Raw genomic sequence first — 24,307 nt, forward strand, 5'->3', positions numbered from 1 at the left:
TCCCCATTTCACTTTTCATATTTTCTAGCTTAGCCAGCCTCATCATTGTCCTAACATTCTCTAGTCCATACGTTCATTACTGCCCTCTTCTTCATCTTCATTTCTTCTTTCTTGGGTGCTTCCGCTGATGATTTTTCTGCAGGGGTTTCTCATGTTGACAACCTCAAGGACCTTCTCCTACCCTTCAACCGGTGGAGTAGCTTGGAATTTTGTTTGGGAAGGGTCCAAAATCATGGGGGAAATTTTTGTAAAACAGGGTACTAAGTAGAGGTTTTAAGCTAATTTTAACACTTTTCATTATCTCGAAAACTTCATTTTTCCAAGAAATCTCATGTAAATTCATGATTTTTAACATTTTTTTTTCTTAAATGAAGCAAAGTAATTGTGTTTTTATATTTCGGGGATGGGGGTTCGGACCTCCCCCTTGGCTACGCCACTGCCTTCAACCTATCGGACATGGGTGGCCCAACCAGAGTAGAAAGGACAATTTACTCCTGCCAAGGCAGTTCTAGGGGTCATTATAAGAACATGCAAGCCTTTTTAATACTATGAGGATGAATTCCAAGGGAAGAGATCAATATAATACTTCATATATTTCACATTTTGATGGATGGCTATTTAATTTTAATAGTTGAAAGTAGAAGACATGTTATCTTCGATGCCTCAGCACTCGGACATGGTGCTCATCCTCCTTACTGAAGGCGCATTCCCTACATAAAGCTACAGCTGCCTTCTGCCAATGCATAGTTGAATTTTAAATTACCCTGAAGGTTTTCATTCCCCTTTTTTTCCAAGGCGTATCTTGCATTACTTGAATCATCTGAACTAAATGGCCTAGTTTTTTATGGAAATTTTTTAATATATGCTTCCCACTGTGTTTTTGGACAAAGCCCAAGGAGATTTAATATTCAAGATATTAATATTATATAATATCCTTGATTTGTCGTCAAGAAGCTATATATACGTAAAATAATGTACACATACCGACACGGAATATTCATGTTCACCGCCAATGATAGTGTTGACTTCGCCATCTTTTGTTATCCAGTGAAAAATTGAATGTCGATTTTATTATGCCGCCACTTTTGTGGTGACTTCGCCGTGAAAATGAATTTGTGATCGACGAATTTAACACATGTATTTAGCATTATCCGACTCTGGCAATGGAAAAAATCAATCGCCTGAGAATAAGTGTCACTGGTGTGATTATTGCTATCAGTCACGTATTTTCGTAAGTATTACTGTTAAGTCTCGCATAGGGTTTGTAAGGTGCGATGAGTTGTTATCATTTGGCTGCTAGTTCTTGAATAAATTTGTCTACAATATTTTATCGCTTCTCGTGAATTAAACAAGACTAAATAAACTTAAATAAATTGATTGTGTTAATGGTAGGCTTGAAAATTAAGTCATTTGGTACTTCTTATTTTTAGACCAATCTATAGACCCCTGATTATTATGAATTTCCATTTCAGACTTCCTGGTCCGGAATTTTATATAAAAATATTTCAGAGACAGTCTATATGTATCAAAGTAACTGTTAAGGAGCATTTTAATTGGTTGACGTCGTTAAAAATTGGTGTGACATACCGCTTCTCAAAATTGGTTCCGAAGGAAATAATTCTGGTATTTTTTTATCCTCTCTTGACTTTGTTTTCTTCTTTGTACCAAAACACAAATAATAAAATTATTTTTGCCATAGTACACTGGTGAAGCTGTTCAATATGCGGATGTTGTTGCGGAGTCTGTGGTGCAAGAAGTACAATCTGTTTTTCCTCTGCCACTTCAAGAGATGTGCTTGAATGCAGTCTCTTGCACGGTAAATGTTAAGCATATACATTCCTGTTTTGGCGTTTTTCTTACAATAATACATTCTGTATCCGGTAAATATCAATAATTTTAGGATATTGTCGCTGACGACTCTTTTGACGATTTTGGGCTATACAAACTACGTGGTGGTGCCACACTATGCACTGCTTTTATTGCTCACATGGTGAATATGGAAAATTTTAGGTGCATGAATTCTATCACTATTTACAATGCTCATGACAGGAATGTTGATGGGACAAAGTATTACGTTATGTGTGCTGGAAGTTATGCCGTGTCTCAGTTGAGTATTGATTTTCTTTCAACTCTGTATCTATCATTGGCAAAATATTATAAGGTAAAGTCTTTGTTATTCCTCAAATAGACTAGAATACTCCCCAGTGCCAAAGAAGCCATCATACCAGCATCCTGTTATTGGATTTGTTTTGGAGAAAGGTTGGGGTTTTGAAGATTTCCTGTGGTTGATACAAATATTTTCCAAACTTAAGGGCTTATTTGATGGGATTTTGATGCTGCATGATGAAATGTACAGGTAAGGAAAGCATGATTGAATATGTAACTCTTCCTACTCATAATGCTTGCATAAGTATCAGTGCAGTATTGTATACTTCTATTCAACGAGGATGATGCCTAACGTATGATAGACCTATTTCTCGCATTTATATAAGTCCTGGAAGAAAAATTTCTGCTGTGTAACCTATTTACAGCTGTCATCCATCTGCTTTGTACCACTGATTTGTATGTGCTTTTGAACTGCTGTGGAACAGAATAAAGATACTATAGAGGTCTGTAGTGGCAAAACTGGACTGTAAATTAGATTGATGCCAAGCACATTCTTGTAATAGATCCGCTGAATTTCATTTCTACTAAATATTCTATGAGAGAAATCTTAAGATGGTACATATTCAGAATTCCCAAAGACATTATTTTCAGTCAATTGAGAGGCCTTTAATTACACCAAAAAATGCCTTTATTAATAATATTTGTACTAAATGTGCCATTGAATACCTTATTTTATGGAACCAAAATTCGCAGTGCATAGTAAACATAAACTTGCCGTTTTTCCAAACAGCCCCTAAAATATGATTTAAGGAACAAGGATAATACAATAATTATTTTTTAAGCTCATTTGACTGACCATTTTAAAGTTTCATTTCCATTAACTGAGTTAGGATTATGTATTCCTTTATCTGGTAATGCATTTCTAATGCATTTATTTGAGATTTTTTTTCTCAAGCGAACGAATTGCTCTGACTCTTGCACCATAGCTTAAAGCCAGATCAAAACCAAGTGATGACATCTACAAATCGCATGGATTTGTTGAAAAGAGATTGCAAATGTGTGGAAAGCAGTTACAAGTACACAGCAGTTGCAGTATGAATGTTGACGTGATGTTCCAAATGTGTAGACAGCTGTTCCACAAAAACGCACCCTGCGCAAAGCAGTTTGAAAGGGGATTACAAATGAGTTACAAATTTCTTCTTAATTCGTATTTTTGGTACAAATTAGTTGAAATGAGTTCCGCGGAAGTTTCATGACAGATTTTGATGTTTCAAAAGGGCTCCAAAGCAGTTGCAAAGCAAAAATTTTTCCCCGAGTCCCTTCAATTTGTGGGACATTCAGTGATATCAGATGTAAAATTTTATTCATGGGTATAGGCCAAGTTGAGAGTGGATGCATAAATTCTTGGCCAAAACGTGGTACACACTCTTCCCTTAGAATATGCAGGTACATTCCCTGGAAATATTAACCAAGCTTCGTTTTTACCTCAAGTCTAGTGACAGTAAGTGATCAACTCAATGGTCCCTCTCTTGAGATAGAATATAATTTTTATAAGCCACAGGTATATGTATGAAACATATGTATATTCCGGTGGCTTATAAAATTATATCAATAGGCTCATTAATTATACATTTTTTTCTTAGGAAATGTGTGCTTGGAATATTGAACAACTTGATGTTAGATGATCCTGTATCATCAGATTCTATTGGGAAGCTAAATCAAATTTTTATGAAAGAATTTTTAAATAGCAATCATGAATGTGCTGCTCTTGCTGTTGTAAGTTTTTGTCCAACAATAATTTTGACTATTTACTATGGCATATACAAAAAAAATACCTCTGAAATTATCTTATTTTTCAGCCAAAGCATCTAAGCTTGGATGTTCTTACCATCGAAGATTTTAGAAATTTATTGATTTCCTCTGAAGAAGCCTCAGACATGTTTTGGTCCCACAAATCTCTTTTTGTGAGCAATAGTGGTCAAAATGGTACCAAGTGTGTTATCGTTGGGAAACTGAGCATTGCAGAAGAATCGACTTGCTTAATGTTAAGTGATGGAGTGTCCCTCATACGATGCATCCTTGTTGGTAGGTCTGACAATTGTAGCAATATCAAGTCGTACGTTAATAATGTGGTGATAGTAAGAGAGGCATTTGTTGTTATGGAGGAATTCAGGTCATCAAATTCTGAAAGTGGTGTCAGTTTTGAGAAGGAGTACCTGTATGTATTTCTCTCTCCTGATGATATTCATCCCATCTGTGATGCCTCAAAAAATGATTCTGTTTTGCCACCTCATACCAATGAATGTACCACATCCCGGAAAGAACAGGCTAGTTGTACAGCAGAGAATCTCAGTGTCGATGGTGCCTTTTTGTCGCAGCATGTGTTGATACATCATGTGAGCATACCCATGATTTATGAAAACACCAAACAGTTCTACTGCTTGGTTTCTCTCCTGGGTCGCCCAGTTGAATCAGACAGTGTTGGTGATTCAGCTACGAAGGAGTTCAAAGAAGAAGGCAGATTGTGTATTCTGTGCATGAAGAAACACATGTTCCAGGTCTACCCTTTCCTTTATGAAAATCGAGTGTATGCAATCAGGTATCCCAGATCCCATGGAGTGCACCTGTTTGATAAAAGGTATGAGAGGCCATACAAGTATATGTTTAAGTGTGATTAATGTATTCTTCTTTAATTCCATCAATGTTGAGGAATAAATGATATTCCTTTTTAGAATACACAAAATTAGCTAAGTAAATGCCTAATTGACTTTAAATTAGTCTGGCTCTTTTTTTTTAAACTTAAACATTTATTCTGCTAGAATAAAAAATGCAATTTTTTCCCAAGTGATGAGTATTTTTAGATTAGCATAACATAAATGAATATAATTCATGAGACTCGGTGTTTGCTGTGTCATTCAATTTGTGCTCTACACAGGATGCAATATTTTTGCCCTTGCTTAAGAGGTCTTTTTCCTTCTAAATCAATACTGGGAATATGCTATGGTGTTTGTGTCAGAAATATTTTTGTCTTAATAGAAGTGATGAGTTGAATACCAAATATTTCAAATTCAGTAACCTAATAGGAATGTATAGTGTTGTCAGATATACATGTATTAAAATATTGCTAGCCTTGGTGGCGACGGGGTAACGTCCTTGCCTGCCAAACAAGAGGTCGTGGGTTCGAGTCCCGCCTGGGTAGGTTTCCACTGTCCAGGGCATGGTTGTTCGTGTACGTTTACTTGTTAAATTTGTTGAATACCCCGATGTGAAATGGCCAATATGAGCTGTATTCGGTGGTTTGAGAATATAATAAAAAAAGTGTGAATCGAAAGGATGATTTCATCTCAAATCAGACGGATGGGTTACCATTTCAAGTTCGTTCAAAGTTATTTATGTAAAAGAAGTATGTATACCCATAATGTTGAGCCCATAGATGCAGACTGAGAATGGTGGGTGATGAAACTTATGTGGAGCACTTTTTTATGGCACTACACATACACATATACAACCTCAGATATTGTTTACCTCCTCCAAAATCCCTACCTAATACAATCCTACCATGCAGTATTTCAACCCATCTGCCCTCTATTTAATGTCACCATTGGTGTGGTTGTACCTTTCATTATTCTCTTCTTTGCTTAAAATACCTCTTATTTTGTAACTTCTCCAGTATTTTTGTGGTATGTAATGATAGGTATACTTGATATGTAATTGAACACCTTCAGGGCATTACTTAATGTATTTCCTTTGTTCCTTTTTTATTCGGTGTTGTTTAATGAATACGAATTATTGTATAACTCAAAGTCAAAGATATTATCCATCTTCAGGAAAAATTATGAAGAGCACCTCCCTTCCTTACAAATGGCTATTTTATGGTAGAAATCAAAAAGACTTTGTTGATAAAGAAATGATTTACTGTTTATTAACATTAATTCTCTAGCTGTCATTTAATCGTAAATATTTGCCAATTACTTTGTATTGGAATAGTAGAATGCTTGAGGAGTGGAGATTGGTATCACAGTACAAGGACTGCGTAATTTGTATACATTATCTAAATAACTATAACAGTTGTTATAACCTTAAACTTTTCAGTATTTTGTTGTGGTTTTGCTTAGTTCATATGTTTATTATCCTCTCTGTGGATGTTCTTAATTTTGTGTTAATCATCTCCTTTTGTAGGGTAAACTTTCCTGCTTTGGCTAGTGGATCTGTGTTTCTTCCACTTACTGAAGGTGTTACCATTCCCTTAAAAGCATCCATTTCTGGACCTTTTACCTCTCCGAACATACCCAATGATGATCTCATGTACAAGGAAATTTACAGGTAAATTATCTCAAACCTTCATGTAACAGGGTGTCCAGGAACGGGGAAAATCGGGAATTATGCCTGAATTTTTAGTCCCTGGAATTATGTATGAATTATTCATGAATTTCTGCTCCATCCGGGAATTTAAAAACCTTTTACTTCAAATTAATTTCACATGAAATTTTTCCTGTTCAACACCCAATTTCTGGCATAAAATGTGTCTGTTGTAATTTTAAGTGCAGTATCTTGGTAGAATTTTAACAGCTGCATTGAAAGGTGGAATGTGAGTCAAGACAACTGAATCGAAATGCCTAGCACTCTTGACTCACTAAGACGTCAGCCAGTGGTACCAGAACGCTGTTCCGGCAGTGACTAACAAAAAGCATAATAGTCAAATAACACTTTAATCAATTTTGTTGCCTCAAATTTCTAATACATATATACATTTGTAACCAAAACAAAAAATGATAATAAAATGTTAATAATAACTTGTAATAAAAAACACACAGGGTAATATTTCATCTCTAAATGAAAATGTATACCGGCACTGCTAATTTTGCCATGACATCAATGACGTCAACACTTAGGGTGCCTTCACACTACGCTGCTGAGCGGCGCCGCTGAGCAGCGCTGCTCAGCAGTGCCAAAAAATGTACACGCCGCTCGGCAGCGTGTTTGCTGCGGCGCTGCTCAGCAGCGTGGTACCGCCGCAGAGCAGCGCCGCAGCAAGTTATTCTAGGTTGGACTTCAGTGTTTGTCCAGTGTCGTAATGGATATTGACCAAGATGTGTTGCTCCTTGCACTGCTGATAGTGCGACGAAAGAAAACGAAAAAACAGAAGACGCGAAGATGGTGGGTTCGTGATATCCTCTCGTCGCGAGTGGATATCACAAACTATGCCACGAAGCTATGTCTTTTTTTTCTGCCGGCGTTTTGCAGTCGAAGTCCACGGTGATTTCCTTCATTAAGGTCTCCCAAGCGTTCCTTTTGACCACTCTGTCACTGTAGGAAGCATGGGAAGAATCCCAAAGCGTTGGTTGATTTTCAATACTTGTTATGAAGCGTTCAATATCAATGCTATCTACACCTGTTTCCATTTTAATTAAAACGCGAGGCAGCGATAACTTCTCTCAGAACACTCGTGCATCAACTGGCGACCGACCGTACGACCTGGATGTTCGACCAGACGTAAAATTTTCGCCTGACCTGGGTTTCTAAGTTATCTTTTCTAAAAACTGTTACAAAAGTGTTTATGCTACAAATTAGTTTCAATTTTTACTTATAAATTTCTTGTGTTGTATGTTTCAAAAGAAAGAATTTGAAATGAAAGCATTTTCCAATTGTATACACTATACCCCCCCAAAGTAACGTATCCTTGTGGCCCAACTTGACACCCTGACTGCCCCCCTCTGGCCAATAATCCTGGCTACGGCCATGCATGCTGTGGCGGCATAGTGTGAAGGGCAACAGAGCCGCTAGCGGTCGCCGCTGGTGGCTACTAGTAGCCGCTAGCAGCGGGTCGCGGCGCCACACGTTCTGCGGCGCGGCGTAGTGTGAAGGCTCTCAATGTATTTCCATCTGCAGCGCCGCTTAGCGACGCTGCTCAGCGGCGTAGTGTGAAGGCCGCCTTACTTATGAGGTCATAGCAGCATCTTGGTTTGCATTGAATGAATTTAAATTTTAAATAGAATGTGTGCTTACTAACTTATTTCTTGTCGTTATAAATACATACATAAATATAATATTATTTCAAAGTATGTATTGAAGTAATTTTGGGTGGTTTAAAATTCTTATGTATCGCAGTAATCACGTAAGATTAACCTGGAACTTTATATAATTTCCCTGAAAAAGCTGGAATTATGCATGAATATACATACAGTGCATACTTATTGAAGTTTTAATAATGTCTACGTATGGAGTCCCTTGTTTGCTGAATAATCTTAGGAGGTTTTATCTGTTTATTTCATGTCAGTTATCTACTATTCCTGTGAAGTGCCTGAATTAGTTTTTTTTGTCAAGCAGTTATTTTTCATCTGTGCAAATATTTTCTTACCTTTTAGTAACTATGCTTTTACTTCCCCAGTGATTAAAGATATGGTTATATTTAGTGTTGGTAAGAGTACTGAGAAAAAATTGATGGACTCAAATACGGATGCATTGTAAAAAAGTAATCAGTTGCGAGTACCAGTTACTGATTTTAAAAAGTGATTGGTGTAATTACTGTAACAACTACAATTACTTCTTGTGAGATTGTCCACCTTAGAGACCACCTAGAAACTTGAATATTGGAGTAAAAATGTGGAATAATTGAGTCATAGAGATTGATAAAGTTGCAATTTCACTTGCGATATGTATATATAATTAATTTTTCCTGCTTTAATAATACAAGGGGTGTCATATTTTGTGCTCATCATAAGTAGGCTACAAAATAAAGGTGGCTGAACCTAAACAAGCAAATTATGGTATTCGTGGACTCGAAGATATCTGTTGGCCTAGGTTAATCGGTAAATTAATCATCGATTTCGTGCAAGTAAAGGTTGCAAAGAAAGTAACAATTCCTCTTTCACCTTAAAGAGTAAATTATAAGTAAAATTTACATTTTGTAAAAAGAAATTGTTACAAGTAAATATTACTGCAAAAGTAATCATTACAAGTTATCTGATTAATTTTACTTGATTACCTACTTACACTGGTTATTTCATTTATTTACAGGATAACCCATTAACCATATTCTTACATATAATTTCACAGATGATTGACAATAGAAAATAAAGAAAACACGCACAATTAAATAATAAAATAATCTCTTCAGTATTGCGCATCAATGAATAAAATATTTAGGAAGATTGAACAATATAAAATTTAAGGTATAAACATGTTTTTGTAGTAGAATTTTTAAATTGAGTTCATCTTTGACACAAGTGACTTTGAAATCTAGATAGATTCATTGAGAAATTAAAACTTTGGCCGAGTTTATTAAAATTCCTCATCATTCTGAATAGCGGGGAGTTAAAGGCATTATTTGTTCTGTGGTAATAATAATAATAATAATAATAATATTTTATTGGTCACAGAAAAGATATGAATATACATATATAGGACCCGTCAGGAAAACATAAAAATCAAATCAAAAATACAAAGTAACTCACAATATATATATATATATACATATGTTACATTAGTTGCGAGGCATCCTCAAAGAATTCATCAATTGAATAGTAGCAATGATCTAAAAGATATTTTTTTAATTTTGCTTTGAAAAGGCCAGGTCTGATTTCGTCTTTGATTGATTTAGGTAATTTATTATAAATTTTAATACTCATATTGATAGGCCCTCTACTGAAGAGAGAAAGATTTTGTTGCCTCACTGCGAGCTCATTTCTACTTCTTGTATGATAATCATGAATATCGTTATTCAAGGTAAGGCACAACTTTTGTTTAAATTCTCTAATTAACATCACAGCATAATAAATATATATACAAGGAAGGGGAAGGATCTGTAACCTTTTGAAAAGATTACGGCAGCTAGCTTGTTTTTTAGCTTTGCATAATATTCTTACCGACCATTTTTGTAGTTTAAAAAGACGGACTGACTTAGGGGAGTGACCCCAGGCTAAAATACCATATTTAGTGTATTGTATTGACGAAGCCTATACCATTTACTAATCTGTATTGGTTCTCTTGGCTAATAAAACTATTATTATTATTATTATTATGTAGCAACAAATGAGTGTGGATTTCTAGGACTATGGCAGGGTGCATTAAAGTGTACTAAAGAAAGAAGAAAGGAGCAATCAATATTAGAATTAATAATTTGATAGAGGAATTGGGCATCGATGGAAGAACGTCTGTCAAATAAGGGTTTCAGAATTAAAATGGATAGAAGATATGAAGTATTATAGTCACGCTGTGATATTCCTGATTTGTAATTGATAAATTTGAGAAATTTATTTTGGACACGTTCAAGCTGGATTGAGTCTGTATTATAATTAGGTGACCAGTTAACAACAGAGTACATATTCTAATTTTGAGCATACCAGAGCTATATAATTAGTCCTTAAAGCGTGAACATAGCTAAATAACATTAAAATTCATAATATTTTTCAGGGTTAGAGACTTGCCAGATGTTCCATTCAGGGATGTGGTGCATGTGCAAGGGGTTCTGGTTTTTAGATCCCATCAGACCACAAAATACCCACGAAAACGTAAACTTGATGACCATCACTATGGGGTTCCTTGTGAGTATAAAATATTTTATGCATGATATACAATTAGGTCCTACCCAGAAATTATGAGGGATTTAATATTTTGCTTGAACTATTAAAATAAGGTTGGAGTTGGTGTGGTTATCGTAATTCATACTCCATAGACATGAAGTCTAAACTTGCTATTGGGTGTGGATTTTTCCTAATGAGCTCAATTATTCCTGTTGTAGCATTGTGCTAGCAAGTTCATCTTGTTAACGGTTGGAGTGGATAGGCTTTTGGGGAAGTCATGTATATTGTGGAAATAGTGTGCAATGTCTAATTTTATCAGAATGAGGGAAAATTTTCATTACACTGGTCTGAAGACTTGGAATAACATGCAACAAGGAATGAAGGTCTCACTCTCATAAATTATAAATGAAAATTTATTTACCCAAATGGGTGGGAAAGAACATAAATTTTTTTGACAGGAGTAACTAGGGTCATCGTAACCCTAAATTGCAACCAAGCGAAAACAAATATCACTTCCAAATTGCTGAGAATGTCCAAAATAATATTATGTGTCTACTTTGGTCTACTGTGTCTCCAATGATTTAGCCTGGCCGAAAATGTTTTGCAAGTTCCCAATTCTAACATACATATTCCTTATCAAATTTATCAAATAATGAACATTTTATGCCTATGCTGTTGTTCAGTTGAGTTAATCGCATAATTTTCTTTATTTACAGTGCAGCAGAACATAATTGTTGAGATGAGAGATGAAGAGAGTGATTCAACGATAAGAATTTACTTAATTGCACTGACAGCAAAATTATATCCTGTTGGTTTATTGCCCGGGTCACTGGTGTGCATTAAATTCATTGAGAAGAGAATTTCAGCCCAAAATAAAGTTTTTTATCAAAGCACCTGTTTTACAAGCATACAAATTATGGAGCACTGTAGAGCATCACCTGTAAGGTTAGTACAAATTGAATACAAAAGCTGAAGAGGATGGTAAAATATATGGGTCATTCTGTGTCAAAAAATGTGAAAAAGATTATTTTTGTCATTATCATCTCTTTCTTTGATCAAAATTATTAAAAATAATTCAGTGCAAATTCAGCCCATATGCCACCAAAATATAAACTTCCGTATAAATTTTCAGGGTTTCATTATTTCATTTATCCAGCAATGGTAGTTAAGGTCATTGAAGTAAGGGATACAAAATGAATTTGATATGATGTGCTATATATTTATTAGAAGGTATTTTAACTTTTTCTATCTTTTACTTGGAATAATACACTTAATTCATTTCAGATTATTTTTTTTGAATTCCATCTCGAATTCCAAAAGTTATGATATTAGAAATGTTTGCAAAATTTTGGACTAGTCAAAATGTAGCACGTTTTAAGAAATTTAGTAATTTGGGGCCTTGTAACCGATGATATTTATGAAAATTGGCTTATATTTCCATATTTAGTTATCATTTGTGGGTGAAATATGCCAAGTTTTAAGTCTACATATACCTTTGCATGAAGCTAATTTGCGCTATGTCTAGCTCATTCCTACTACGTAGCAACCATTTGGCGGTGGGCTACTTGGTTCACTGCTAGCAATTATTTCATATTTTTTTATATCCTGAATGGACATCAGTTTGATTTCATCTTTCTGCTGTGGACACAAGTTAAAAAAATAGTGAAAGTGAGGCGGTGTGTACTTTAGGAAATTGTGTTTCAAAAGTTACTGCTGTTACAAAATCTATAATACGTTAAATTTTAAAGTTTTACCATTTGATAATGTATATCTTTCATAGATCAAAAGTAGCATTTGCACTGGTTTCTGGTGAAATTAGATCATGAGACAGCCCAACACACAGTGGCAAAATTGTGCAAACCAGAATTTAGCAAAAAACTGCTGTATGGCAAAGGTGAAATGTAGAAAAAAAACTGAAGGCTAAGATAATTTGTGGTCTAGCAGATATGATCAACGGTTCTATGTCCCTGTTTTTTTCAGTAAAATTGTCTAAATTCTGTTCATAGTCCTATAAAATTGAGTCATTGTAAACATTGGGATCTTAAGTGTTTAAAATTCTTATTTTTTTAGTGCCGAGGGAGTTTTGTGGGACTGGAGCAAAAGACACAGTTACATTTCAAAAGAATCGGAAGGCTCCTCTTCCTTGCAGTCTCCATTTTGGGGGATTTTTAATATCACCAAAGTTTGGAAATTTGAAGTTGTGTCACTCTGCAGGGCTTGCAACTCTCGGATTCGATATGGGAGGTGTACTTATGTCGGATGCTCCAACCTTTTGAAGGATCCAATGATTACAGCTAATGCCAAGTAAGATTGTATTTTATTTATCATTTTACACATATCACTTTTTCAGTTATTAAAAAATTGTAACACAGTTTTATTTATTTTTGTGAGAACCCTAGCAACTATATTTATCCAATTTAAGGATGTCAATTGAATCTTTTTTCCATTCATGGAAAGACATTTTTCTTCTAGTTTTAGCACATCAATGATGTTAACTCTTATGAAGAAGTGAAAATTGATAAATTTTATTGTACCCTTTCAGCTTTTCAGTGGAGGATGGCTCTGGTGAAGCTTTTATGAGCGCCAAAGATGAAAATGTCCGAAAGCTTTTTGATTTTTCACCAAGTGAATGGGAGGAACTTGGAGCTATTGCAACTAGAAGTGAAGTAATTTTTAGTAGCAAAAAATATGTAAGTTGACATCTTTTGAGAAAAGTAGTGATTTTGAACTTCATCCAAATTATTCTTTACAGCCAGTACTTAAGGTTTTCCCTTCACCATGTATTTAAAATGTGAATTTTCACTATATTTACGTCAATCTGAATATTTTTATTCTATGGAGTATGCTTTCAGTCTTAAGAAACCCTCATCAAAATTCTCTTCAAATTAAATTATTTAAGAGTAGATAGCAATATTTTGTGGAATGATGTAACAGTCAACGTAATGGCAGAAAAACGTTTGTATGATCCACCCAATGACATTTTCAGAGAATAATTATCACCTGGAAGGGCACTTTAGGTCATGCTGAATGGTCCCTAGCAACCTCATCTGTAATAAAAAAAATTGTTCCCTTGACATTGCTATTTGGACAAATCCCGTAGGTTATCAAATCATTTTGCCCTAAGCATATTCACCAGCTCTCATATTTAAATCTTAGAATTGACTCTCAGCTGGCACATAGCCATAAATTTGCTTAAGGAGTGTGGGAAGACTGGTTGAGCTTTGGGGGTGGGCTTACCAACTTCATTAATTACTGCCCATATCCATTAAACTTGCCATCGCATTAGCATTTCAACGATAACCAGTTTTGTGTGAATATATGTATCAGGAAATTTATCAAAGGCAGTCATCTCACAGTGGTGGAATGAGGCTTCCTTTGTTTTCCTCTCTACCTATATGTATGAATTTCCGGTGAATTACAGTTAAACTTTAGAGCAAGTAGAGTTTATGCTATTGCCTTCAGTGAAATCTGTTACATACATACTTTGTTTCGTGAGTATTTAATTTTTGTTCGATAACATCTTGTCTTTCAGTCCCAGCAATCAGCTATGAATTCACATGAAAAAGATGAGGATGCCAATCAAAGTGTGTTCAACAGGCTTAGTTCAGATGTGGGATTGAAACCTTGGCATATATTATGCCGAAAATGTGAGTGGATTGCTGCATTGCGCACCTTTAATGGCTTTTTTGAAATATGTTTTGCTCTCCTCTATTTTCCATTGCTTATATTACCAAATGGATTTTTAACGTCATTATCCTTAAAGAAAAGCAGACTTAAAATACTTTCAATACTTATGGCTTTTTTGGAAAGATTAGTATCTGTTTCCCTATGATTGGAGAGAAAGTTTTTCAAGTTCTCCTCCAGTCTCAATAATTCAGAACCTAATATGAGGAAATTCTGACAATATTTCACTCACAAGGGCAGACCACGAACCTTGCTCCGCCATTTTCAATGCCATATTTTTTATGGCCTTCGGAATGGTGAACACATCCCTGAACTAGTAGTAGTTCCGTTGAATGGGCCTTAGTTTGGCTGTAATTAATTAATTTTCATGCGGTTTTTTTCACAAGCCGCATATAGTTCCACAATATCGCTCCTCTCAGCAGACGGGTCAGGTGGGATATTGGTAGCGTTTAAGGCTACCACCCAGGGGACCAGGGTTTGGGGCTTCGTGCTGAATATATATATTGTTGTTTTCTTTGTGATCATACGACGTCAACTTTTTCATTAATTTGAATTGCGACAAGCATAGACATGAGACTATTTTTTTATCATCATAATGGCACTTAGGTATTTAAACAGTGTCATTTCAAACACAGAAATACGACGACTACACTAGCAAGGGTTGGTGTGTGCCAAAATGTTAATTTTTTCATTGCTTATACTGATCAACTTCTACATTAAACATGGAAACCACTGTTGCGAGAGCACATGCCATTAAAGGCTTGCGGCGATCAACAACATGCGTGCAGACAAAATTAATAAGAACACAAAACGATTATAAAATGCCATATTTCTCAAAAACTTGTAATTCACTTTACTCCAAAGGGAGTTTACTTACACAGTACCTATTTGCTAAAAGAACCATTCCGAAATATAATTTCAATTAATATATAGGATAAAATAAAAGTTAATGACCCTGGAGCGGACGTGCTGCCGTATAAAATACGTCAATCTTCGAAAACCAAGGATTTCAACATTGTACGTACATTCTGGGCTGGAACGGTCTCGTGTATTCCTACAATGTTCTTTGACTGTCTATATTGCGAGTTTTCAAAGTTTGAGGTATTGTTGCTAATTTTTTTAGATCAGCAAGAGGAACCTGTCACACGTGGCGTATAAATTACGCCGTGCGACCGGCTGTGTACCACCTGTGTACCTTTATATCTGTATCACCTATAAATATACAAGATTTTACTAATTTCTACAAGTAAAGATTAATTTTAACAAAAATCGAGTGTTATCATATATGCACATAACATGGGCAAAGTACGCCATTCGCCTGATTGTGTAGAAATAACAGTCACGCCTGCTAGAGGGTTAAAAGCAACAATTACACCAAATGTGTCTTGTGCTCGACGCTTCCCAAAATCTTCCGTAGCCCTTCCAATATAATAACAAGATGCCCACCAACAAATGTCATTTCTTCGAGAAAAAAAACACTGTTATAGCCCCCCGTTAATCTTTCGGTATGTTTTTGAGGAGAGTAGAAAGTGGAGCCTTCACTTCTCCGGGTTTGAAATGACACTGCTTAAATACCTAAATGCCATTATGATGATAAAAAAATAGTCTCATGTCTATGCTTGTCGCAATTAAAATTAATGAAAAAGTTGGTGCAAAGAAGACAACAAAATATATACCCAGCACGAAGCCCCGAACCCTGGTCCCCTGGGTGGTAGCCTTAAACGCTACCAATACCCCAACTGACCCGTCTGCTGGGAGGTGCGATATTATGGAACTATACGCGGCCTGTGAAAAGTACTGCGTGAAAATTAATTAATTACAGCCAAACTAAGGCCCATTCAACGGAACCACTATTAGTTCAGGGATGTGTTCACCATTCCTAAGGCCATAAAAAATACAGCATTGAAAAAGGTGGAGCAAGGTTCGTGGTCTCCCCCTGTCAGTAAGGGAGCTTTTGCGATTTCGTAAGGGGTTTGACTCAGGTGCATGAGGATATGCTAATGACTTGGCCTTCATCTCTTAGTAAACTTCTTCAGAATGTTCTTACTCAGTAAGTCTTCTAAGTATTAACTCAATATTTATTGGCATCCTGCATTTTAATTTCATTTTCTAGAAATCCTCATTGTAATTCTTAATTATATGTATGTAGATAGAAATTATGCACTCACATGTATATTGCCCTTGTCTCATCTTTACTTCTCTGGGCTATTAATTGATATTAATTTGAAAATATCCTAATTTTATGTGATGAAATGCTCTGTATGCATTAATATTTATTTATTTTCAGTTGTGAATAATGATGATGGGAATCTGAGACTCTTCTGTTTGGATGTCAAGGAAATTGATCTAGCAAGAGTAGAGAATTTATGTAGCTGATGGCGTGCTCTGTTTGACTGTGATAAAATTGTACAGAACTTGTATTAAATATTTTAAGTGAAAGAATTTTTTTATTTGAATTTAAAAATTTCCTCTTTCCAATGATGTCTCTAATTTCAAAAAGTTTCATTTCAGTTCTGTAAGCGGTTAGTCCTAATGTGAAAGGAATGGGTTTTGACTTTTGGTGTAAGCTGCCTATGATTCTATGCTGTTCCTCCTCAAGGAAAAAGATGGTGGTAAATCAGAGAAAATTTAATGATATGTTTCGAGTATGAGGAGCTTGGAAGTACAAGATGTTGATTGAAGCATTGAGAAAAAAATTAAATGAAACTTATACTAAAGGTAATTTTCAACTTTTTTACATACTCTAGTTATCAACAGTTTTAATTGACTTAAAAAATATTTAGTGTTATGGTATGTGTGTAGGTGCTTTTAACAGCATAATTAGTTAAAACCTACCTAAGATTTATTAACTGATTATATTTGCCTTTTCAGTACATGCATCATCATCATCATCATCACTGGTCAACAATCCTAGGATTGGTTTGACGCAGCTCTCCACTCAGTTCTCCTATCAGCTAATCTTTTCACTCCTACGTATTTCTTCTCTTTCACATCTCTCTTTACTTGTTCCATATATTTTGTTCGAGGTCTTCCTTTTCCATTCTTGCCTTCCGTCTGTCCTTCGACGATTGTCTTCATCAGGCCATCATGTCTCAAGATGTGGCCTATAAGGTTGTTCCGTCTTCTTATTAAGGTTTTCATGAGGCTTCTCTTCTCTCCTACCCTTCTTAGGACTTCCTCGTTACTAACTCGGTCGATCCATTTGATTTTCATCATTCTTCTGTAGCACCACATTTCAAAGGCCTCTATCCTTGCTTTCTCCGCTGCGGTCATTGTCCATGCCTCACTTCCGTATAGGAGCATACTCCAGATGTAGGTTCTTATAAATTGTTTCTTTACATCCATATTTAAGTTTCCCGCTGTAAGCAGGTCTCTCTTTTGGTGGAATGCTCTCTTCGCCTGGGCTATTCTGCTGATAATTTCTTTCTTGCTTCTCCCGTCACTAGTTATCTTGCTTCCCAAATAACAGAATTCATCCACTTCTATCAGTTTTTGCCTCCCTATTTTAATGTTGGTCTTGACTTCTTCTCTTCTGCTGCATACTAAGATCTTGGTTTTCTTCGTGCTTATTTTCAGTTGATATCTACTCATTACCCTACCCATATTAACCAGAACATTTTTCAAATCCTTCTCTGTTTCTGCTATAACGGCTATGTCATCGGCAAATCTTAGCATGCTTATTTTTTCTCCATGGATATTCACTCCCAATGCCTTTTCTTTGATTTCCTTAATGGCTTTTTCAATGTAAACGTTGAAAATTACGGGTGACAATGTACAGCCTTGTCGCACTCCTTTCTTAATTCTTGCTTCTTCACAGCTGGGCCCTGATTTTATCACGGCTATTTGGTTTTTGTATAAACTGTGGATGATTCTTCTGTCATTATAAAGAACCCCAATTTCCTTTAGGATTCCAAGCATTGTGCTCCAATCCACGTTGTCAAATGCTTTCTCTAAGTCCACAAACGCAACGAATGTTGGCTTGTTCTTTTCCATTCTCTTTTCTATGAGCAGTCTTAGGGCCAATATTGCTTCCCTTGTGCCTTTGTTTTTCCTGAATCCAAATTGGTCCTCATCCAAGTACTCTTCTGCTTTTCGTTCTATTCTTCTATAGATGATCCTTGTCAGTATCTTTGATGCATGTGTAGTAAGGCTTATGGTCCTAAAATCTTCGCACTTCTCCGCTCGTTTCTTCTTAGGAATAGGGATTATAATGTTCCTCTCGAAATCCTTTGGTATCTCACCTGTCGTATACATTTCACTAATGATTTTGTATAGCTGGCTCAACGTCTTCTCTCCTGAATTTTTGATTAGTTCTGCAGGAATGTCATCAATGCCAGACGCTTTATTTATCCTGAGGTCTCTTACAGCCGCATCAAATTCCGATCTTAAAATTGGGGCTCCCATGTCATCGGCATCCACTTCCCTCTCGTTTTCGATAGCATTCGTTCTGAGGCGACTTCCTTTGTACAAATCTTCCAGATATTCCTTCCATCTCTTCCCTTTTTCTTCGTTTTCAATCAATAGTTCTCCGTTTTTGTCCCTAAGGGTATTACATCTTACGCCCCTTTCCTTAAAGTGGTTCCTCACTATCCTATAAGCGGCCTCTACTTTTCCATGTTTAAGATTGTTTTGCACGTCTTCGCAAATGCTTTTCATCCACGTTTCTCTAGCCTTCCGCGCTTTACGACATATTTCGTTCCTTATCCTCTTGTAACGATTCTGTCCTTCCTCTGTTTTCGCAGCCTTGTATTTTCTTCTTTCTTCAATGAGATCTAATACTTCCTGCGTGATCCATGGTTTTTTCATTACGACTCTTCTTTTACCAAGAACTTCCTCAGCCGCTGCCTGCAGACCACTTCTAATGGTTTTCCAACTCTCTTCCATTGGTTTGTTGGTCGGATCCTCCCCTATTTTATTTTCTACAGCCTCTTTAAAAGCCAGTTGATGCTGAACCTCCCTCAATTTTTCAACCTGCCATATGTTTTTCACGGCTTTCTTCAACTTTTTAAATTTAAGGTGGCATTTCATCATAACTAGGTTATGGTCACTATCGATATCTGCCCCTGGATAGCTTTTGCAATCCTTCACCTGGTTCCTGAATCTTTGTTTCACTAGAATGTAGTCGATTTGGAATCTTCTACGGTCTCCTGGCATCTTCCACGTGTATCTTCTTCGCAGGGGATTTTTGAATAAAGTGTTAGCAACCACTAGCCTGTGCTCCGTGCAGAATTCAAGTAGCCTTTCTCCTCTTTCATTTCGGTTACCTAACCCATATTTCCCAGTTATTATTCCGTCTTGACCTTCGCCGACGACAGCGTTCCAGTCCCCTAAAATAATAAGATTTTCTTCCCCTCTTACCTGCTTGATAACTTCCGCTATATCTTGGTAGACATCTTCTACTTCTTCGTCTTCATAATCTGACGTAGGCATGTAAACCTGTACCACTACAGTAGCTACGGGTTTAGTATCTATCTTCACCATTACTATCCTTTCATTAAACTGCAGGTAGCTTTTAATACGCATCCCGGCACTCTTTCTAAGCATTATGCCTACTCCAGCATTACCATTTAGCGATCCCGTGTGTATCATTCTGTAGCTTCCACTCCAAAAGTCTCCTTCCTGGGGCCACTTCATTTCGCTGATGCCTAATACATCGAGGTTCATTCTTCGCATCTCCACCTTCAAGTTCTCTAGCTTACCGCAGGTACGAAGTGATCTGACGTTCCATGTTCCTATCCGTAACATTCTATCTCGTTTGACCGATGTACCCTCTCGAGTAGTCCCCGCCCGGAGATCCGAATGGGAGACTAGTTTACCTCCGGAATATTTTACCCGAGAGAATTCCATCATGTCATTAAATAAATTGAGTGGAGTAGCTGTGACTCCTCGGGATGATAATGTGGTGGTTTCCCCTTGCCTTCCACATCGCAGTACTACAGCCGTTAAAGTAAATGTTACCACGCCCGTAGTGGAATGTGTGTCGCTGTACCAACCAGTATGGTCTCCACCTTCGCACATGTGAAGAAGAGCTGCTGCCCTCTCCCCCGGGTGATGAGAGGCATAATTATTGGCGGCCCCCAGTCGCCAAGTCACGGTATCTTCACAGGTTTTGGTATCTTTTAAATGGACTACCTTACCCAAGGGTAGCCCAATACCCCCTCAGAATACCGCCGCTTTTTGTCCACGACTGCTTATTCGACGAGAGAACTCGCTTATCTCGCAGCTAACCTCTATATCTAAAGGTCGACCCACCATCCGCAACCCGGTGGACGCACTCGGTGGCTTTAAGCTCAGCCGCGAGAGTACATGCATAAAGCATGTTAATGCATATTTACTTAACTTACTTATTGCCTCCTTCCCTTATCTTAATTCCATTGCACAAAGTGCTGAGCTTGGAATAATTAATTTCAATTATATTTGAATACAAACTCCAAATTACTCCTAAAAATTGACTTTTCAATACAAAATGCAAAAGTATTTTAAAAGATTATTATAAAGAAGTATTTTCAAAATACTTTTGTAAAACCCAAAAAAGCAGTACATACACCTTTGCTCAATGACATTAAAAATTTTCAATGCCACAATTTGAAAAGTATTATGAAGGATTAAGGTTCTTTTATTGTGAGTAGAATGCTGTCAATTATGAATTATTAAGTTCCCCTTAGGTTGTGGCATTGCTTGTCATCCAAATCAAGCAATCTATGCACTAGGCATAGATTGCTTGATCATATGAGAATGGATATCTATCAGAGCGGCATGGAGATCATGATCACCCAATACATTTCCAGGTACGACAGAAACGACAAAATAAGAGAGATATTTTGGCAAATGGATGGGTGGATTTTTAAAGGTGTTTCTGGCAACAGAAGTTTGTTATTTTTAATGCTAAAATTTCGTTTAAAAATTGTTTACACACAGAACAAAATGAAGAATTCATTTCAAAGTACAAAAAAATTGTAGTATGCAACAAAATATATCATTGTAAAAACTATTGGCAACATAACCACTTCGCAACGGATTCCTAGGGTGAGGATGATCATAACTGAGTGGGAGGGTCGGCTTAATTGACGAGGAGTGCCCTAAGGTCTCGCTAAGCTGGCTCTCAGGCTGGGCCTAAATGCGTCTGACAATGCTACCTCAGAGGTCACTTCCCTTTCCTTGTGTGGGCCGGAGCCGACGTCCGGTCATTTGGGTTTAAAAATCCGCGACAGCTATTCAAACGCAATTGCAATAATAAACATGTAATAAAACACCAAAATGCATAACAAACCATTTATAAAAATCCCTTTAATCTTCCCTTATTTAAATCCCTAATTTATAAAAAAAACCAAGGAAGAAAAAAACCAAGGAAGTCAAAATCCTTGCCAAAGTTAAAGGTTTTAAACAGAGACTCGTCAGAGAAGCGATTGAAATATCCAAAGAAGATAAGAATAATTTCAACAGAGACACCGGCATTAAAATTAGCCGTACTTGGCAACCAGTAATAAGAAAAAAGAAACAGCAACCCACTCCCCCAACCTCCAGCTCCCCTCCCCCCACCACCTGACGCAGATACCTATATAATAGATCATTAATTCCCATCTCTTCACAATCCCTAGAAAAAGCGACCAGCATCGGTCGGGAAATGTTGGGGCCACCCAAGAATTGACATAGCCCAAAAGTTTTTAATCATAATTATAAAAAAACCATTTAAAAAAATTAAATATTGGATTTTACTGAAATATAACATATGCAATGATATACATATTTCAGAAACTGAAGATACCGTCACAAACTTTATTTGAGGTGGGGTCTACTAATACCAACTCCTAATAATGGGCTAATAGTGGGCTAATCCCAACACAATATGAAAGGGAAGCCACTGCACCTAGTTGCACTCATCAAGACCTCACGTCTTAACCCATTCATTAAAACATCAACCTCTCACTCCTGGAAGTCATCAATAGCGGATTTAAGTTTTGGTTCAGAAAGTGAAGATGAAGAAAACCATCAAAATAAGCCTGGCTCAGCCACACAACAGCTTGGATACTTCATCCCTCCTAATGAAAATGACACAACCCAAGTTAAAAAGGAAGTTAATGAAAAAACTTCCCATTAAAGTTACCAAAGGAGGTGGAAATAAATTACCTTTTGGGCCCTCTAAACTTTACGACAAATCTTTGGCAAATGGTGAGAAAGTTCATCGAAAGTGGCTATCCTACACCATTGAGCTAAATTTTTTTTTGCTCCAGCTGAATGGATTTTGGAGTAAAAGAACAAGGAGAATCTTCATTCATTACTGGACATGATGTTTCAACATATTTACAAATCTTTTGAGATTCATGAGCAGTCTAAATACCACGATTTTGCTACAATAGCAGCTATTCAAAATCAGAAAGGCTTAGATTTATCCACTCTTCTGGTTATTAATCGTACAAAAAAGTGGGAAAGAGAAATTCAGGATAGAAGGCTGGTTATTCAATGTTTAATTGATATCATTTTATTTCTTAATTGCCGATAGAGGGAAGACTGCGGAAGGAGCTCACGTCCTTGACTCTTACAGAACCATGGCAATTTCCTTGACTTGGTATTGCTGATAGCAAATTATGATGTAACGAGTATTGATAAAAGCTACGTATTTGTGATTACATATATCTATATGCCGTGCAAAAATTAATTAGACATATTTACATAATTGTTAAAAAACCAAAAGTCATTATCTAGCCCCAAAATGTGCTATTGTAATATTTAACACCTTCACTTTTGCTTTTTGAAGGATTATTTGAAATGGTTATTTTAGAGGTTTATTAGATTTCAGGGCATTTACAATGAAAGAATTCAGTAAATAATTAATATAGCCGTAATACATTATTAAATTTTATAAGCTGAGAAGTTCTCACTTCTCACAGTATTTTTTCTTACGAAATTTTATTTTTAAAATTTTATCTAGTTTATACTAAGAGTCAGAATAATGTCAAAATCCATTTACAGGCTTGCAAATTTTTCCCGGGGGGATAGGGGGAGGCGAATCTTCCACGAGGGAGGCTCCATCATGAGCCCCAGCCGACAGCTCCCAATCAGCTCATACCGTCCCTGCACGTTGATATTACGCTTTTGTATCTGGCTTTTAACCTTCCGTCAGGTGCAATATTTGAACTCCCGAGTTCAGGCGCAATGTGCCTGATAGGCACGTGTACGAAATGACATTATTAAGTCAAAGCATGGCTCAGAGCTGCAACTTGAAATGTTAATGCACTATTATCAGTGTAGTCTAACACTTAAACGATGTCTTACGTGTGGTATATACACCCCTTCATACGGCTCCAAACCGATCCAGCTAGGTGTGATTAAATGTGCTCTTTAGGCAATAATATTTCACTGAATGTATTCAAGCATCGAGTAGTAAACATCGTAGAAGCATCGAGTAAAAATGCTTAAAAAAATATTCTGCCTATCAAAAATACATACCTTTAAAATTGTGACGAGTTCGGGCACAATGAGCTTCTCTGATCCAAACTTAAACAACTTCCCGTGGGAACAGCCAAAGTCAAACTAAGCGAGAAGGCTGCATAGAGCGTTTCAAAACAAACAGCTTCTATGAGTGTCAAGGGTCTATGCCGCCTGATAGCATGAAGAAATGATAAAGCACTCGCACCTTGCCTGTCAGATCCATTGTGTCCAAGAGAGAAGGCTGCATAGAGCGTTTCAAAGCAAACAGCTTCTATGAGTGTCAAGGGTCTATGCCGCCGTTAACTTGCATTACCGTGATGCATATCATGTTGAGAAATAAATTTTGCCTGTAATCCAGCTTTTTTGTTTATAAAAATTCATAAATGAATTAATTTTTCTTATGCTGGTACACTCTTATCTTTTCGCATCATCTGAGTTTGTGGATTATATATTTAAGGTGGAATAAGACATGTGGAAGGAAAAGAAAAATAAAGATGTTTAAGTTCATAATTTCATTAATGTATTTCATCATATAAATACATGAGTTCAAAATATATAATATTCAA

At 36.5% G+C, this 24,307-nt stretch overlaps 1 protein-coding gene across 2 annotated transcripts; it reads left to right on the top strand.

The window, feature by feature from the left end:
* Nucleotides 1-1,055: 1,055 nt before the first annotated feature.
* On the top strand, nt 1,056-17,034 carry LOC124153994. 2 transcript variants are annotated; one of them, XM_046527455.1, is made up of 14 exons: nt 1,058-1,231; nt 1,473-1,623; nt 1,700-1,816; nt 1,901-2,106; nt 2,189-2,356; nt 3,750-3,882; nt 3,966-4,744; nt 6,286-6,429; nt 10,519-10,649; nt 11,345-11,573; nt 12,699-12,932; nt 13,171-13,318; nt 14,161-14,275; nt 16,600-17,034. In XM_046527455.1, exons 1-14 carry the CDS (start codon nt 1,164-1,166, stop codon nt 16,686-16,688), a joined length of 2,712 nt encoding a protein of 903 aa, XP_046383411.1. In that variant the 5' UTR covers nt 1,058-1,163; the 3' UTR covers nt 16,689-17,034. The 2 variants fall into 2 exon arrangements, with proteins under 2 accessions (XP_046383412.1, XP_046383411.1); XM_046527456.1 differs by lacking the exon at nt 6,286-6,429 and having other exon boundaries at nt 1,056-1,231.
* The last annotated feature ends 7,273 nt before the right edge of the window (nt 17,035-24,307 follow it).

The sequence above is a fragment of the Ischnura elegans genome, chromosome 2 (assembly GCF_921293095.1).
Source record: "Ischnura elegans chromosome 2, ioIscEleg1.1, whole genome shotgun sequence".
Taxonomy (NCBI): Eukaryota; Metazoa; Arthropoda; class Insecta; order Odonata; family Coenagrionidae; genus Ischnura; species Ischnura elegans.

Excerpts from the sequence above, each read along its gene's own strand:
- LOC124153994 (XM_046527455.1), top strand. The coding sequence starts at position 1,164 with ATGGAAAAAATCAATCGCCTGAGAATAAGTGTCACTGGTGTGATTATT. Across the intron at positions 11,574-12,698 it reads TGTAGAGCATCACCTGTAAG|TGCCGAGGGAGTTTTGTGGG; the intron begins GTTAGTACAAAT and ends TTATTTTTTTAG. Across the intron at positions 14,276-16,599 it reads GCATATATTATGCCGAAAAT|TTGTGAATAATGATGATGGG; the intron begins GTGAGTGGATTG and ends ATTTATTTTCAG.